At 34.0% G+C, this 16,264-nt stretch overlaps 1 protein-coding gene across 1 annotated transcript in view; it reads left to right on the top strand.

The window, feature by feature from the left end:
* LOC108914888 (epithelial discoidin domain-containing receptor 1-like) overlaps window positions 1-16,264 on the top strand; it is a gene marked incomplete at its 3' end in the record, with an annotated part of 120,461 nt that overhangs the window by 21,759 nt on the left and 82,438 nt on the right. The window contains exon 2 of the mRNA XM_018720803.1: window positions 11,643-11,874. Coding sequence (XP_018576319.1) covers window positions 11,643-11,874 — 232 coding nt within the window. The remainder of the gene's footprint in view (window positions 1-11,642; window positions 11,875-16,264) is intronic.

The raw sequence follows: 16,264 nt of genomic DNA, 5'->3' as shown, positions 1-16,264 counted from the left end.
CCATTCCTTTTTTATTAAAGAACGATCCCATTGTATGGATCTGTTTTCTTATATAAGATAAAATGCCACTGTCTTTGGAGCTAAATTGTTCTAAATGGCTTGAAATCTCGGTAATCTTCTACTCCGTCGTTATTGATGACAGGTATTACCTGGTACTGGACCAGGGATTGTCAGAGCTCGGGTTTCTTTTCTCTATCTCATGATTTCTCACCGCTGGATTGGCGTTTCTTATTCCGGTTAAGACTGAGAAGGCGCATTTCCGGTACAGCCACGCTCGTTTCTCATGCGCTTTTTCCCGCATCGGTTCTACACAGAAATACTTCATAGATTTTTTTTAATCAGATTTGTTAAGGTGGTGTTTTACAAAATGACGGGAAAATGAAAAACTTTTGGACGGGTAGAAAGCAGACTTCAAGATTAGTTTAAAATCGTATTTTGCAAATTCATCAGATTTTATAAAAGAAGTATAAATCGTAAAAATATTTGAAACTAAATAGATTAGTGGTGGGCAAGATCCGCATCATACGTATAAATCATACGGATCTCTAGTGGGAATCGATTCATGCGGATCCCGATGAAAAAATAATTTCGTATATTCGCATCACCGCATCAATGCGAATTGGGAATGAATCGGTCTCAACTGATTCTCGTGTCCGATACAGGTCGATGAGATACGATGCATTAGAAACAGTTTAGTGCATAGGAAACTAAATATTGAAATGATTTATATGAAATTGTGGAGTCTGAAACAAACTTATAACGTAAAAAGTAATTGTCAGAGTGATGTGTGTTTCGTATTGTCAGGGTAATGTATTTCGTATTTAAATGTTGAATCCTTTGACCGAAAATAAATTTAAACATTAATTCATTTCACTTAAAAATAATTTACTGCTTTCTCAACTTGAATTCAAATATATTACTGCTTCGTTTCTGCTGATATTCATGGTTCTGCTAAAAAATGAATTTATAGATGTTTGCAAAAAATTTGCAAATCTTTCCGTGTGGTATATTGACAGGTAATTACCTCCCCTTAAATTAATTTATAAATTAATAAATAAAACACAAAAGCAATTTGTGCTTTGACTGCTGCTACTGTGAAAAAAAGAGATTGAAAAAGTAATGCGATAGTTCTTTCTTATATTGGAATTTAATTAGAAAATATACGCGACAGAGTGTGATACGATACAATATATGAAACGGGAATGAGTGAGGAAGTACAAATTGTACTTGTACATCCGCACTGAATACGATTCCGTGATGCGGATCTTTTGATGCGGATCTTTATGTTGATACATTTCGCATCATGCGGATCATTAAAAAGATCCGTATTGCCCATCTCTAAAATAGATTCATAATATTGTGGCAAGCTATTCAGCCTTTGCTGTAGAAATTGATTTCAATCTTGAAGTATTTTTAATTAGAATTGACTCACTTTTCAGCCTTGTGGTTTGCATTAAGAACACTTGGCTACAAAACCTTGAAATTAAAGTTGACTGAAATATTTTCAAGTTTGCAGTCATGGTAATGTCATGTAAACTTAAAATTATACATTTTAACAGAGATTATACAGTTACTTAAAATTGGCAGATTTATTATTATGTTATAAGTTTTTCAATATCTGCTAAAGTGGCGTCTGGTGCGAGGAGATCTGAAGAACCCTAGAAATTTTGTAAAAAAAAGTAAATGATTAAAAATTAAAAAGGAAATGTTACATTTTTAATGTGCAGTCAATTCAACTCGACTTGCAAAATTCGCTTGCAAAACTCGGAATACGTGGGCTCCTCGTCCCTCGCCTCTACATCTGCAAACTGTTTACAAGGGTGGTCATGGTTACCTACCGTCGCGCAGCAGTGAGAGACGGAGTGGGACTGGCGCATATCTACCATGCAATTTGTTTAGTCAGCAAATAAGGTAATAGCTGTACACCGCTTTTTTTCTTGGATAATAAAAGTAATTTGTTCAAATATGGTGTAAAATTTGGTTTCTTGTGATTTAAAAAAATTGTAAATGGAGAAAAAAATTAAGACTATTAAGGTATTTCTGATATTTCTCTTCATACATTTTTTTACACTTGTGAATCGTCCTGTAGATGTTCTCGTCTTCTATGAAATAATTCGCGCTAGTTGGGACGTCTTTCTCGAAACATCTGTCGATAAATTACAACAATAAAAGCATCGCATCCAAATCTGGGAGCGTTACGCGACTCTCGGTCTTTTATCCTGCCAGTCTTTTTCCACGAAACCCAAACATCGCCGAGAAAAACTTTTTCTTACGCAATATCCTGCCGCTATCGATTTCCAGGAAACAATTACCACATTTCCTTTCCCACCGACGGCTTTTAACATCGGAGATTTGGCGAGGTGTTGCGGGATGATATCACTTTCGAACCCTCGCGGTATTACGGCTTGATCTGAATCCTAAGTAGGGACGGGAAATACCTGGAAGTGCATCAAAGACTCCCGAACGTCGAATAAATGCAATAAATAGAGGATGTTTGGCGAGGGAGCAGGAAAACTGCTCTCGGGGACGACGGTCGGAACTGGGAAGTCGGGGGGTGATGTCATCGCGTCTTTTTCTTCCATTTATGCGTTTCCGATGAAGAGATTATCCTGTACAGGATGTTACTTAAGTTGGTATCGATGTATTTCCGAAAATTGTCATAAAATATTGTCAGAAATACAGAAAAACAAAGAAGAGATATTTTAAAAACTTTTGGTTTCTCGATGGGCTATTGTTTGCAACACATCCTGTACAAAAACCCTACAACGCAACTGAATAAACTAGCAGCCATTTGACGAATCAAGTGCCGATAAATTCTTCTGCACTCCGTTGCAGTGCGGTACTATCGCCGTTTTCATTGGCACTAACTTATTATTCGTCGAAAGTTAATACGCCATTTTAACGTAGGATATAGCAATAACTCACTCGCGCACGGAATTTAGATGCAATTGCCGGATAAGGAGCAATTAACGGCAGTATATTGTCCAAACTGCGAATGGTGTTTTGCCGTAATTAAATATTTCGCAGTTCTGGATGTTATATGGTTTACGGTTTACGACCGCTGGGGAAGGTACGAATGTGGTTTGTAACTGCCGAGATATATGAATTTCTGTGACGGTAGTAGATTTCAGATCATTCTTGTGGATTAGAAGGACGTTACACTGTAAAAAAATCGGTGTGAGTGAAAGCAATGAAGGTTCGGAGTGAACCTATAGAGTGTAATTATTGAGTACATGTTCACTCAATATTGGGCATTTTGATCATTTTACTCATTTGTGATTACATTTAAACTGAAACTGAGTACTTGGTAAAGTACGTGGAAAAATATCAGAATTTTGATAAATTATCGACGGAAAGTAACGGAGTTTTACACATAAAGAAGGAGCATGCAATAAAAGTTGGTATAAAATCAAAGTACAGCATCAATATTTATCCTGAGCCACTGTAAAATGTTTCATGTATCGTTTAAATGTAGACGGATTATTGTTCCGTCAGAATTTGTAAATTTCTAGTTTTATAAGTGTTGTAGTACTGCAAAATAGTATGTGAAGAGTGTAAAAGACCTTCATAACTTCATAAACTGTATTTGGACTCCAACCCAAGTTAAAATTTCTGTGTAAACTTTAAAAGTTCTCGGTGAATCGGTGAACCTAGGAATTTTCAGTCGTTTAGTTTCAAAAAACAGATACAGACTCCTTGAAAAGTTAAAAGGGGGTAGTAGTAAAGACAGTGAATGGACAGACACACAGAAAATTAAGCTAAATAACGTAATTTAACTACAATTTTCAAAATTAAGTAAAGTTTGGTTAGAGTTTAAAAGTTAACCTAGAAAAATGCTATTGGTATCAAAAAATGTACAAAAATTCAAGGAATCATAATATGCAAAGATCATACAGTTTAAAATATGCAAAAAGTCAATATTTTCAAAATAAAAATTCATAAAAGTTTGTTTGACAAGCTGCATAGCAACAGTTCATTTGTTTTTACTTCAATAAAACCAAAATCCGAGCTTATCGCAGCTAGTCTCTCATAAAATCCTGAAGCAGTAACATCGTCAATTTGCTCCTAAAATAACAAATAAAAATCAATAAGGGGATTCTACGGCTAATACCAACTAAGGACCCATTGCTGCACCATATTGGAGATTATATAACCATCGAAACCATACAGTGCATTGTTGTTACATTGGCCAATTTAAGTTTGCAAACTTGAATTTGAATTTAAATTGAATAGTCGTAAAATTTTAAGCATATGCATATACGAAAATTATATTTTCATTTTCCAAACATCGACATGCCAACAATACAAAAATAAGTCATAGCACTATAACATTAGTTCTAAAAGGGAGAAATTTAATTTTATTGTTTATATAGAATAAGAATAAAAAATTGTTTGAAATTAGCTTAAGCAAGTCATAATAGTAAATAAAATTATAGGAACCCTCACCCAGAAGTTGAGTCTGCTCTACATTAGTAACAATCAATTGCAAATTTTAAACAAATATAAACATTTATATCAATGAAGGCGCCCAACTAGTTATTAACAATAAACAACAAATCAAAACGTTAAAATCAAAACATTCATATCAATAAACACATTAAACATTTAAAACACAATATTTCCCGGTATTTCCCTACAAAGAGGGAACAGAAATGTACTTCATTAGAGACAGATGAAATATGTCGGCATCACCCTTGTAACCGCTTATGAATTCGTAGTCACTCGAAGAACTGTCACCGTCGATGGATTGTTGAGGGCTTGTTTTTGTTTATGTTACAGAAATATTAGAGTACCAAATTGTTATCTCTTCAGGGTTAAGTTTCTGCCTGTGTGTGAAAGACCATCATTATCTAACTTTTGTAAACACTTATATGGTTATGTTTGGTAAAAAGTAAACTAATAGGGTAGAGGAATGCACTGGGTAATGCCCCTGTGAACGGAACAAAATTGAAAGCCCGGGAAGCAACTGCATCATTCAATTGATGAAACAACCATAGCCGTGTGGGTTTTTTTATTATTATTGTTTTGATAGAAAAGTAGTGAACAGGTTGCTAGGGCTGACAGTGGCGGACCGTTAGTTCCTATTTTATAACTTGTATAACAGCTTCCATACTTTAGTGTTCGAACTTGTAATAAATAGTCTCACGTCACCCGTTTATTATTTCGATGGAGACAATGGAGCAAACTAATTCCTATGTCCGCCAAGTGTCTCCGACAAATATTAAAATTTACCTCTTGTTCCTTTCGCAATACCTCGTACGAGTATAATACGCCGCTCCTTGCACGTACATCCACAGCCATCTTCGAGACCGGCACGAAAGTCTTATTAAAGAAACAAAAATCAACTTTTGCCCGAACCGTAATTGTCATATATTTATTAACTTGGTCCGGGAATGGTAATTACCGCAAAAACCGCCGCTGCTTTGGAGCCGCGCGTTTTATATATATGGCCGTCGCAATCGAATTAAAATTTGTGCGGGACACGGGCCAAGTTTTTCTGTCAGCTTGATGTCGTTTTAAATTTCCATTAATGAATGAGACGGATAAAGAATGGGCATTGTGAGCGTATGACGGCGTATTGTCAAGAATGAAATATCTGAGACAATTATCGGCCGTTTATAACACAGCGGATTTTTTTGGTGGGTCGGGGTACTGACCCCAGGCCCGTAATGTCGGTGTCGAGATCCTTAACGTGACAAAAATAAAACGTAACGAGCAGCTATTTGTCAATGAATATTAACGCTGGTTACAATTTGAAATAAAATATTTACAAGTTTTTTGGAGTGGGACATTAACGCAATGTCTTAATTGTAATGAATTTAGGAAAGTTGCTACAAATAAAGCAATGACAAAGAAAGAAATACATAAGTTCAGATTGTATAAAAAATACTACGTAATCACATGTATTTTATGCATAATGGAACACCGGGGGTGACTTCAGTCGCAATGTAAGAGAACATTTAAATAATAAGCAGGAGATTAGATGATCCATTTCACTGGCCACCACGTTTACCAGACTTAAATCCCTGTGATATTTTTATTTGAGTGGTGTATTTTATTTTTTGCGTAGAATTAATTTATGCGTTCTAGAAAACGATGGTTATATTGAACAGTTCTTACGAGAGAACAATCTGTGTTGTTATTTTGTTGTAAACAAAACAGTAACCCTACTCACAAAACAAAAACGAGAAGATACGAAATAATTAATTATGAAGCCTTACACCTCAAAGCAGAGAATTTAACATTGCCCCAAGTCGGGTCCGGAATTAGGACAACAGCACAAAACAAGAGGCGGAAAATCCAGAAGGAAGTTTGAAAATAATTTGTCGGCGAACTATTCGGAAATAATATTTCGAACAAGGAAGAAGATCAAGGGGAGAATATTTTACTGGGTGCATATATATTCCAGAAAACACCCTCAAGTTCGATTAAGAAGGCGTAACAAACTGCATACAAAGTATTGTTTGAATTTTTTAGAACGTCCGTCTGAAATAAAAACGTGAATGGATAAGATAGTCTACCACTGTACTGGGTGATTTTGTTAAGATGATAGATGGTATTATACAGGGTGTGGCGTGTATAATTTATAAAAATTAAACTACAGCTTCCTAACGATATTTGTAATAGAAAAATCTTATACGAAAAACTATTTTTGCGGTTTTTTTTCGTTAATTAAAGTTCAATTATGGATCAAAATATTTTCTCTGGAACGGTCCTGTCCGTGTGTTGTTCGATGAGTTACGTGCTGTAGACCAGCCGCGTAAACAAATCATCGTTGAAAGATAGAAAGATACTTCTCAATTTTTGAGGAATTTTTCAATGCAACAGTACAAACTAACAAAAATAGATTGTTGATGACAATCCGGGGGTAAAATGTGTTGAACTGGTTGCACATGATAAGGGTGCAACAGCTGGCACCTTAAGATGCGATGTACGGTACGAGATGAGGTTCCTACATGCTGTGCGAGTTGTAGAGTACTAATTGTGGGTTCTTCGTCAAGATTTTCCAACACTGCATATTCAACATTAAGGTTCACTTGCTGACCACGTCCTTCTACTCGAGGAATAACACTTCCCGTATCTCGCAGCCGCTGAGAGCACTGTAGGATTGTATTTGCACATGGGGGGTGACGTTATGGCCATCGTTTCCGGTACAACTTAGTTGCCGCGAGCGCAATTTCTCCGGCTGCACCATACATTAACACCATATCGACACGTTCGGAAATAGTAAATGCATTGTAAAACTAGTTTGTGCACAAACTAACATAAAAAATTAAACAAAGTAAGAAATAAGAATCTCGTTTTTAATGTAATCGGCACGCTATATTTATTTTTTACTTCTTTATAAAAATTGTACTGTCACTATCGTGGAATTACAAAATAAAAACTTTTGTCAGGAATCTTTCACTTTTTAACACTGATGGGTCGATGGACGATGCTTAATATTTAATAATTAAGTAAATTCAATACAAATACAAAATCAATTGACTGCACAAATTTTTTGACAATGTAACCTAACCTTCTTTTCATCTCGGGTCGCATAAAAACATTTCCAAAATTTTTAATAAATAACACAGGGTCGGCCTTCATTTTCGTTGAATAAATGAACTTTAATTTATAAAAAAACGCGAAATTAGAACTTTTTCGTCTAAGACTTTTTTATTATAAATATCATCAGGAAGCTGTGTATTGATTATACACGCCACACCCTGTATTTACCCATTCCTTCAAAGCGATAGAAGACGTAAAAATGAACAATTTTATATTTTTATTCGTTTATATTTATATGTCATTTATTTCAGTGGTGGTTATTTTATTAAAAGTTAAGTAGACAAGTGGAAACGTATTGATCAGTTTACGGGAATTTAATTTAAATAAATTGGCGCTATCACAGCTCCTCATTTTTTGGCAGTTTTTTACTCTGATTCGCTGAAAAAGTGGTAACGACTCCCTCTTGAATTCATCCCAATAAATGTATAATTTAAACCAGTTACAAAAGTCGTACTAATGCAATAAATTTAACTCGGTCGTTCTCCCGATTCTTATACACGAGATAAGGCGCCCCTGGCAGAGAAAAATGGTTGTTATTCTCCTTGAGTATTCAATCTATTACGGCCATTAATTATTCATGGGGGCTGCTGTTCTTCAGGGCTGGTACAGGTTGGGAGATGCTCGCAATTGTCGGGAATTGCGTCCCACATGTACCGCCCTAACGGGAAAAAATGGAGTTTGCACGAGCTGGACATTTTAAAATGGTCGAATGCTTGTATTTCTTAAACGGTAAGGAGATGAAGGAAAAAAATGTGAATACTGATTATTGCGAGAAACACGACGCGACATAACGCTCAGTTTCTGCTCATTGCTTCGAAGGAAAATAAAAACAGTTTGTAGAAGAATTAATTACTTAAATCGTTAAAATATACAACCCTCAAATGAATAACAATTTTTAAGAATGAAGAATATCGAATGGACTCAAACTTTCCTCTATAAAAGTTACTATTAAGCGCAAACTAAAAAAGTCTGGAAAGATTTTGGACTAAAAGCAAACTTGTTTTAGTTCATCATTCATCAATAACCCCTCTAAAATTTATAAAAGGATCCTTACTACATTATATGAAGCTTACAGTACGATATAACATTTTATCCTCAAAAATTATGATTTTACTATTCAGATATCCAGAAATCTTTCTTTGCCAAACTCCTCATGGGGATTTGAAAAGATCTTGTTTCAGTGTGATCATTCAAGTATCACTTCTAAGCAAACTTCTTCATCTTCAGAAGATGCTTTAATCGCCAAATGGCAACATATTTATTTCCTTCAAGCCCTTCGTTGCCAGCCATTTGGACTAAGCAATTAGCGGAGAGCACGACAAAGTTAATGGCGGCCATCAACAACTGCCTTGCGATAGAACCGACTGGTCACGTGATCGTCCGTTGGACCGGACCAAACTAATAGCTCAATAAATACCTATTTGATTAGGGACCAAAGTGCAATTCCATATCGCCAGTTGAGGTCGTTGCAGGTCCCATATAATTGATGCGTTCGAGGTTGATTAATATAGAAGATATCATGATTTTGTCGGATTATTATGCACTTTATCACTGCGCTGTGGAACACGAGGGGCATTTGTTTTTGAGACTAATGAGATGACTGGATTGGAAGATAAATATTCAGGCCATTTTTTATGTTTGAAATTTGAGTTTTGTCCTGAAAAGCGCAAATTTTCATATATATACAGGGTGTTCCTAAATAAGTGTCGCAACGGAAAACTGTAAATTCCTCTTGAAAAATGAAACATTTTTTTCCTCTTCCATTTTCTCTCCGGTCTTTCGTTTTCGAGATACACGGTGTCAAAACTTTAATTTTTTTTTAGTTTTTCGCCAATATCTTAGGAATCGTTTGAACTACAGGACTGAGCTTTTGTACACACATTACCACTATTAATAGCTACTTTTTCGCACCCTTCTCGAATTCATTGGACGTGCCAGTGGTGGAGATTTTAAGGTATTGTAAGGGTTCCCCCCCCCTAAATTTTACGCCACTGGAAAAATTGACTTTTGACAGCAAATTCTAAAGCGCCAATGAATTTTACATGATAAGAGTTCTCTTGGTTCATGACTCTAAAGTCAACCGTTTTCAAGAAAAATGAATTTTTATGAACAAAAGCAAACATTTTTGCTAACGTTCCATGTCAATACTATCGAAAAGTTGACCGATAGAGGTGAAACAGAAAGAAACATGATTAGAAGATGTAATGCGTGCATTCAAGCCAACGGACGTAATTTTGAACACTCTGTAAATTTTACTAGCGAAATTGATAAAAAAAAAGTTAAAATCCTTTCTGTTGTTAAATTTCGTTAAAATTGTTAATTATTACTACCTATTTTTTGAATTACAAAAGATTTTCGAAACGTTAGCAAAATGTTTGCTTATGTTCATAAAAAGTCATTTTTCTTGAAAACGGTTGACTTTAGAGCAATGAACCAAGAGAACTCTTATTGTGTAAAATTCATTGGCGCTTTAGAATTTGCTGTCAAAAGTCCATTTTTCCAGTGGCGTAAAATTTAGGGGGGGAAAAACCCTTACGATACCTTAAAATCTCCACCATTGGCACGTCCAATGAATTCGAGAAGGGTGCGAAAAAGTAGCTATTAATAGTGGTAATGTGTGTACAAAAGCTCAGTCCTGTAGTTCAAACGATTCCTAAGATATTGGCGAAAACTAAAAAAAAATTAAAGTTTTGACACCGTGTATCTCGAAAACGAAAGCCCGGAGAGAAAAATGGAAGAGGAAAAAAATAATTTTTTCAAGAGGAATTTACAGTTTTCCGTTGCGACACTTATTTAGTAACACCCTGTATATTGTATATGTAGAAATGTTTAGTAAAATAAGTATTTGTTTGGAAATTGAAAATATAATTTTTTTTACGTAACATGCGTTTATATTTTACCTTAATAGATGCAAATTTTTTTCAAAACTATTTTAGTACTTCGTATTTCTCGAAACGTAATTGTTTTCCTTTTCCTGGTTTGTTCATGAATAACTTTAGACCGATTGCCCTCTTTCTTGAACTTCACGATGTTATGATGCGCTAGTTTTGTAGTTTGCATTGAAGAAGGTTGCATAATATCTCAAACCTCATCCAATTCTCATGTTTTGTACAGGCAGACGTAAATATGACGGAAACTTGGAAATTAAGATAAAAGTGTTTCCTTGTAGCAGGACAACACAAGATAAGTTATTTTTAAGCATAAATTAAGCTCAGAACGGAAGTATCCAAGCTATGTCGTATTTGCGAGAGGTGGAACCATCAATGTCATCAATTTTAACAACTAAAAAAAATTATTACCATATAATCATTTCACTTTGAATTAAATTGAACGTAAAATTTTATAGGAGTAGAAAAAATAGTATTTCCAACGCAAGATGAACTTTTTTGGATCAATTTACCACTTGCTTATTTATTAAAGAAATAATGGGTTTTCGAAGCTTATTATTATGCATGAATTGATGAGTATTTCTATAAAATTTCATGGTTTCATTAATTTTTAGAAAGTGGACAACAGTTTTAAGAAAAACAACGATTAATAAAAAAAATTTGTAACAGCGCCATCTTGTAAAAGATTTCCAACCGTGACAAACAGATTTTGGGGAAAATGACTGCTTCTGGACCGCCGCCTACTGGACTAATACGTTTTTTTCCGGTTCTGTCGATTTGTTCGGACCGGTGGCGACTAATCAAATAATGTGCATAGAGCGGTTGTAGATGTATGGGGTGCGATAGAACCAAACGCTTGATTGGGAAAATAATGGAAATTATAAATATATGAGGAGGAGCAAGACCATAAATTAGAAACGTTAGAAATTGATGTTGAATATATAAATCAATGTAAATAAATCAAAATATTGGTCATTAGTTCAGTTTTACACTGAAAATATAGAGAAAATATTCCAATTTCAATAATTTGGTTTTAAATGTTAATTTTTCTTAAAGACTGTCAGCCTAAACCTTCACTGCTGAACTTCTTCCTTAGTGAAATTCATCAATTTCGCTAACTCTATATTTTCTGAAGAGTCATGATATTTTCATCAACTTCCAAACTGACTTATGAACGGTTCAAACGTTGCTCTTTTGTTTCAGGATAAGGCAGGAGAAGAACGGAGGCGCGTGGTGTCCTAAGGCGCAGATAAGCAGTGACGTGAAGGAGTATCTGGAGGTGGACCTCCAGAAGAACCACCTGATGACGTGGACCGAGACACAGGGTCGCTTCGGTAACGGTCAGGGCCAGGAGTACGCCGAGGCGTTTTTGGTAGAGTACTGGAGAGCGTCTCTCAACCAGTGGGTCACGTATAAAGATTCCAGAGGAGAGAAGGTAAGTCTTGGTGCAAAATAACTCGGTATATTGCATACCTGTGTCCTGCTGCAAAGATAAAAATACTAGTTCACTTCCATCATGTTTATATTGTTGTGTTCGAACTTCTAGGGCTTCAAAAACCTGTCCCCTCTAGTATTTCGACTGCCCAAGTTTCACCAAACAATATTAGTACAGTCATTGAAGCTTTTCACCTCTGAATTCTTTGAAACTGAACCGATCGACTTGAAGTTTGGCAGGTAGTTAGAGAAAAGGTCAATGAACATTAGTGACATAGCGCCGATTGACGCTTCCACCCTGTTGGGGGTTGACACACCTTCTTGGGGGTAGAAATTTGTTTTCAAAAATAACGCTGGAAATCGATAGACAATCAAATTTTGAGCAAAAAATATTCGAAGAATTTTTTCGAGAAATCAATTGTTTTTTAGTTATTCATTGATTGAAAACTTCAATATTGAGTGAAAAAAAAAACACCCTTTCAAAGTATTTTTCGCGAATAACTCAAAAACTACACATTTTATTAAAAAAGTGTAATGAACAATGAAAATCGTTTTTTAAAAAGTGTACGTCCTATACAAAGCGAAATATGGTTAGTGGAATTCAATGTCAAATAACGTTAAAATAATTATTTTTTCGTGTATAACGCTCCTGGAGTTTTTTGTAGTACTCAAAAAGACCTTCAAAATGAGCACTTATAAAAGTTAATTAGAGCAAAATCGAAGGAGTTATCGTCAAAAACAGATAGGTTGCTCATATTTTTTAAGGAAAAATGAGCAGTAAACGCTGTACCGTTTCCATCAGAATTAAAATTAAACGTAGACCCTTTACAATTAGTTTTGTTTTAGTGTTTTTCATACGATCCTGAAGTTTGACCGGTTTATAATGCGTATTTTTTTAATAATGTATGGTAAAAGTTGAAAACGTATTTTTCATTATTCAAAAAAAAAATTGCCTTATTTATATAATATCTCTAAAACTATGAAAGATACGTAAAAAATGATAGACAACAAAAATGTAGCTTTTGTTTCAACAAATATTTTGCTTTTTTCTTTATTCCTACAACATAAAAAATAAAGGAGATATCGCCGCTTGAAGTATTTAGCGACAAAATGACCTGTCTCGAGCTCTTCGATCATTTCCTTTAAAAACGAAGGACTTAAAAGGTTTTATATGCAAACGATCTTACAGCTTTTGAAATTATCTTTAAAATGCTTTTTTGTAGGATACTATAGCTTCAAAATTAACCGAGTTATGGTAAAGTGACATTTTTAAATTACTGCATTCCAAGATTTAAAACGTAATTTTTTATCATTTTTTTAGCACAGAGGTGACTTATAGGTGTTAAAAAGTGTTATGAGGGAATTTTTATTTTAAATAATTGCACCGTTAAAGCATTCCAAGCTTTTAAAAAGTAATTTTTGATCATTTTTGTCAATACAGGGGTGGTTTTTAGGGGTTGAAAGGAAAAAATTATTTTATTAGCTATAAGGTAACTTTTATTTTAAATAATTGCAAGATTTAATCATTCCAAATCTTTAAACAGTAATTTTTTATCATTATTTTTTGCATAGGGGTAGTTTTTAAGAGTTAAGTAAAGGATCGAAGAGATCAAATATATCATAGAACATGTTCGAGAACATGGAACATTACTTAATCTTTATGCTTGAAAAAGATTTTTATCAATAAAATGCTTAAAACTTAATTTTTTCAATTTTTTTCACTCAGGGGTAGTTTTTACCCCTAAAAACAAAAAGCGTCAATCGGGCTTATGTCACTTTTGAACTTGAGCCTAAGATGAGCCTTATTCTAAATTTGCATGCAAATCCATGCGGTTTCAGAGAATTCGGAGGGTGCAGCTGATTTTCAGCTTCAATGACTGTACTATATTCATTTTTAGAAACGTTGTCGATTTTCCATTTACGAAGTTAAAAAATACGGTTTGAGAAAGCTCCTCATTGAATTCCGCTTCGTTGGGGAACTTACGTCACCAAAGTATCTTAAAAAAAGTCCCTGCCGCGATTTGACTTGGTAATAAATTTTTCAATAATACATCTAAAAGCCATGAAATTTCTATTTTTGGGTACCGCGAATTCAATTAAAAGTTGAAGACCGGCGCGTGAAGTATAACTCGCGCAAATAGATTTATGACAGTTTATAAGGACGTATCAATGCCCGCCGACGACAAATTAGTTTTAAACTTTTTAATCAACTTGGCGCTGACGGTTTCAGGATTCCGCTTGCTTAATCTTACAAATACAATTATAAACTTGTTCGCTGATATTGTTGCGAAATACATAACTTTCAGCGCTTATTAGACGCAGTTATTTTCGATTCCGCCGCCAATTAGGGGATCATTATTGTTAGCAGATGTACTGATCAAATAAAGATTAGCTCATTTGATCAAATAAAGATTAACTCGGCGTGAAAGAATTGGCATTGGCTGACAACTATTTAGTTTTAAGAGTATTTGACAAAAATGAATGGATAGTTTTCTAGACTAGTTTTAGTCCAGGCGTTTGTATTTGAAGTCATCTATTTTGTTGTACAGAAAAATTACAAAAAATAGAATAGAATAAGAATCCGAGTTTAGCTATTCCAAAAAACCATTGCTAAATTCAGGGGACCAACAAACAAACAGAAAGAACGAAAAATAACCCGTTTTTCAACATATTTCCCTGTAACATTGAAAGTAAGCCCTAGATCAAAAAAGTCATCCTTTATTTTTGTTTATTTTCTATAAAGTTACAAGAATTGCGAATCAAAAAAGTTGAATTTTGCATTAACAATGGGTGGAAAATAGTAGAAAATCATATGTATATTTGGAGCAATTTTTAAAATAAGTAAATATTTATAAATATTGATAAAACTTTGTGAACAAATAGTAAAATATGTCAACTCTACCGTAAAAATTTTGCAACGATGGATCGCGTGGTTTTCGAGTGAGAGGATTGTTAAATAAGAAAATTTCAAAAAGTTTATCGCATACTGCGGGTTTAAATTAGGGTTTAGAAAGGGCACACAATTTTTTAGAGATACTTGTTGTCATAATAAACAATGATTAATACTAAATATACATATTTCTACACTTTTATAACCACTTAGAATTTTTTTAAAATTTTTCAACATTGCCCAGGGAATTTTCTATGCAATCGACAAAATCTTGCACACATAAAAACTACGCATTCTACTGTGTAGATTCTGAGATATAGAAGCGTAAAGTTAATAATAATTTATAGCTTAACGTATTCGTGAAGTCCAGAAAAAAATGTTTTATAACTAACTGCAAGTACTTTCAATATCCATTTAGTGCATTTTCGGCAGATAAAATGCTTAATGAAAAAGAAAATCAAGAAAGGTACCGTGATCACTGGAATTTCTTGGCTGAGTGGGGATGACTGAGAGCAGCTGCGCAAAATGCGTATGCGCGATAAAAGATGACTTTTCTCGGGAACGGTAGAACTTAACAGGACAATTCTTTTAAATTTGATATAGCAAAATGAGAGGAATACGAATATGTCATCAAAAAGCAATAAAATAAATAATTTTTGCACGAATTTTGAGTTTAAAGAATTATGCCATTTTCGTTTGCTTCTAAACAATAGTTATATTATGGTAATCAAGTTTTATTAGTTTGTATTTATCAATGCATTGCACGAAATTCATGTTTTGAATGATTAAATAAAAAAATATATTTTCTTATTTTTTTGATCTCCCTGTTAATTCACAGAAGTATAACAAAATTTTCAGTTAAATTAATGATAGGAGGAAGTTATTATTAAGAGGAAAAATGGTATAAAAATCGATAAATTCTAATATTTTGGTTTTATTACAATAGATAAAAATTATGTACAGGGTGATTCACTATATTTTGACCCCCCCCCCATTAACTTTTTCGCCTTAAGAGTTATAAAAAAATGTTAAATATTATGAAAGTTACACGATTTTTTATGAATTTTTCGAAAATGATAGTAGAAAAACAAATGAAGTCCAAATAAAATGGCCGCGATGTTAACTTTATTAATTTAAATGGAACACCCTGTATATTTTTACATATTTGGATAGAACGTTCCCTGTTGAGAATAGTCATATAGAGTTTGTTGGGTCCATCTCTAACAATAAGCGAGATAACATTAAAAAACGAAAATAAGTTTTTTTTATTAAGAAAATAAGACATCTTGTAATTACTAGACCTCTTTTAAGCATTTCTGTATTTTTTGCAATTACGTAAGTATTTACATTTAGTAGTAATATTTTTTGACAAATCGGACGTTGATATAGTGCAAAATGCGTTTAGATATTTTAACTAAATATCACTAATTAGGCCCTGAGAGGCCTATTTACTCATGGGCATTGTTATTGACAGGTAATGTTATGACAACATTGTTATTGT

This window comes from Anoplophora glabripennis, unplaced genomic scaffold (genome assembly GCF_000390285.2).
Source record: "Anoplophora glabripennis isolate ALB-LARVAE unplaced genomic scaffold, Agla_2.0 scaffold594, whole genome shotgun sequence".
NCBI classification, from domain to species: Eukaryota; Metazoa; Arthropoda; class Insecta; order Coleoptera; family Cerambycidae; genus Anoplophora; species Anoplophora glabripennis.
This window is presented reverse-complemented; position numbering and strand designations above follow the sequence as displayed.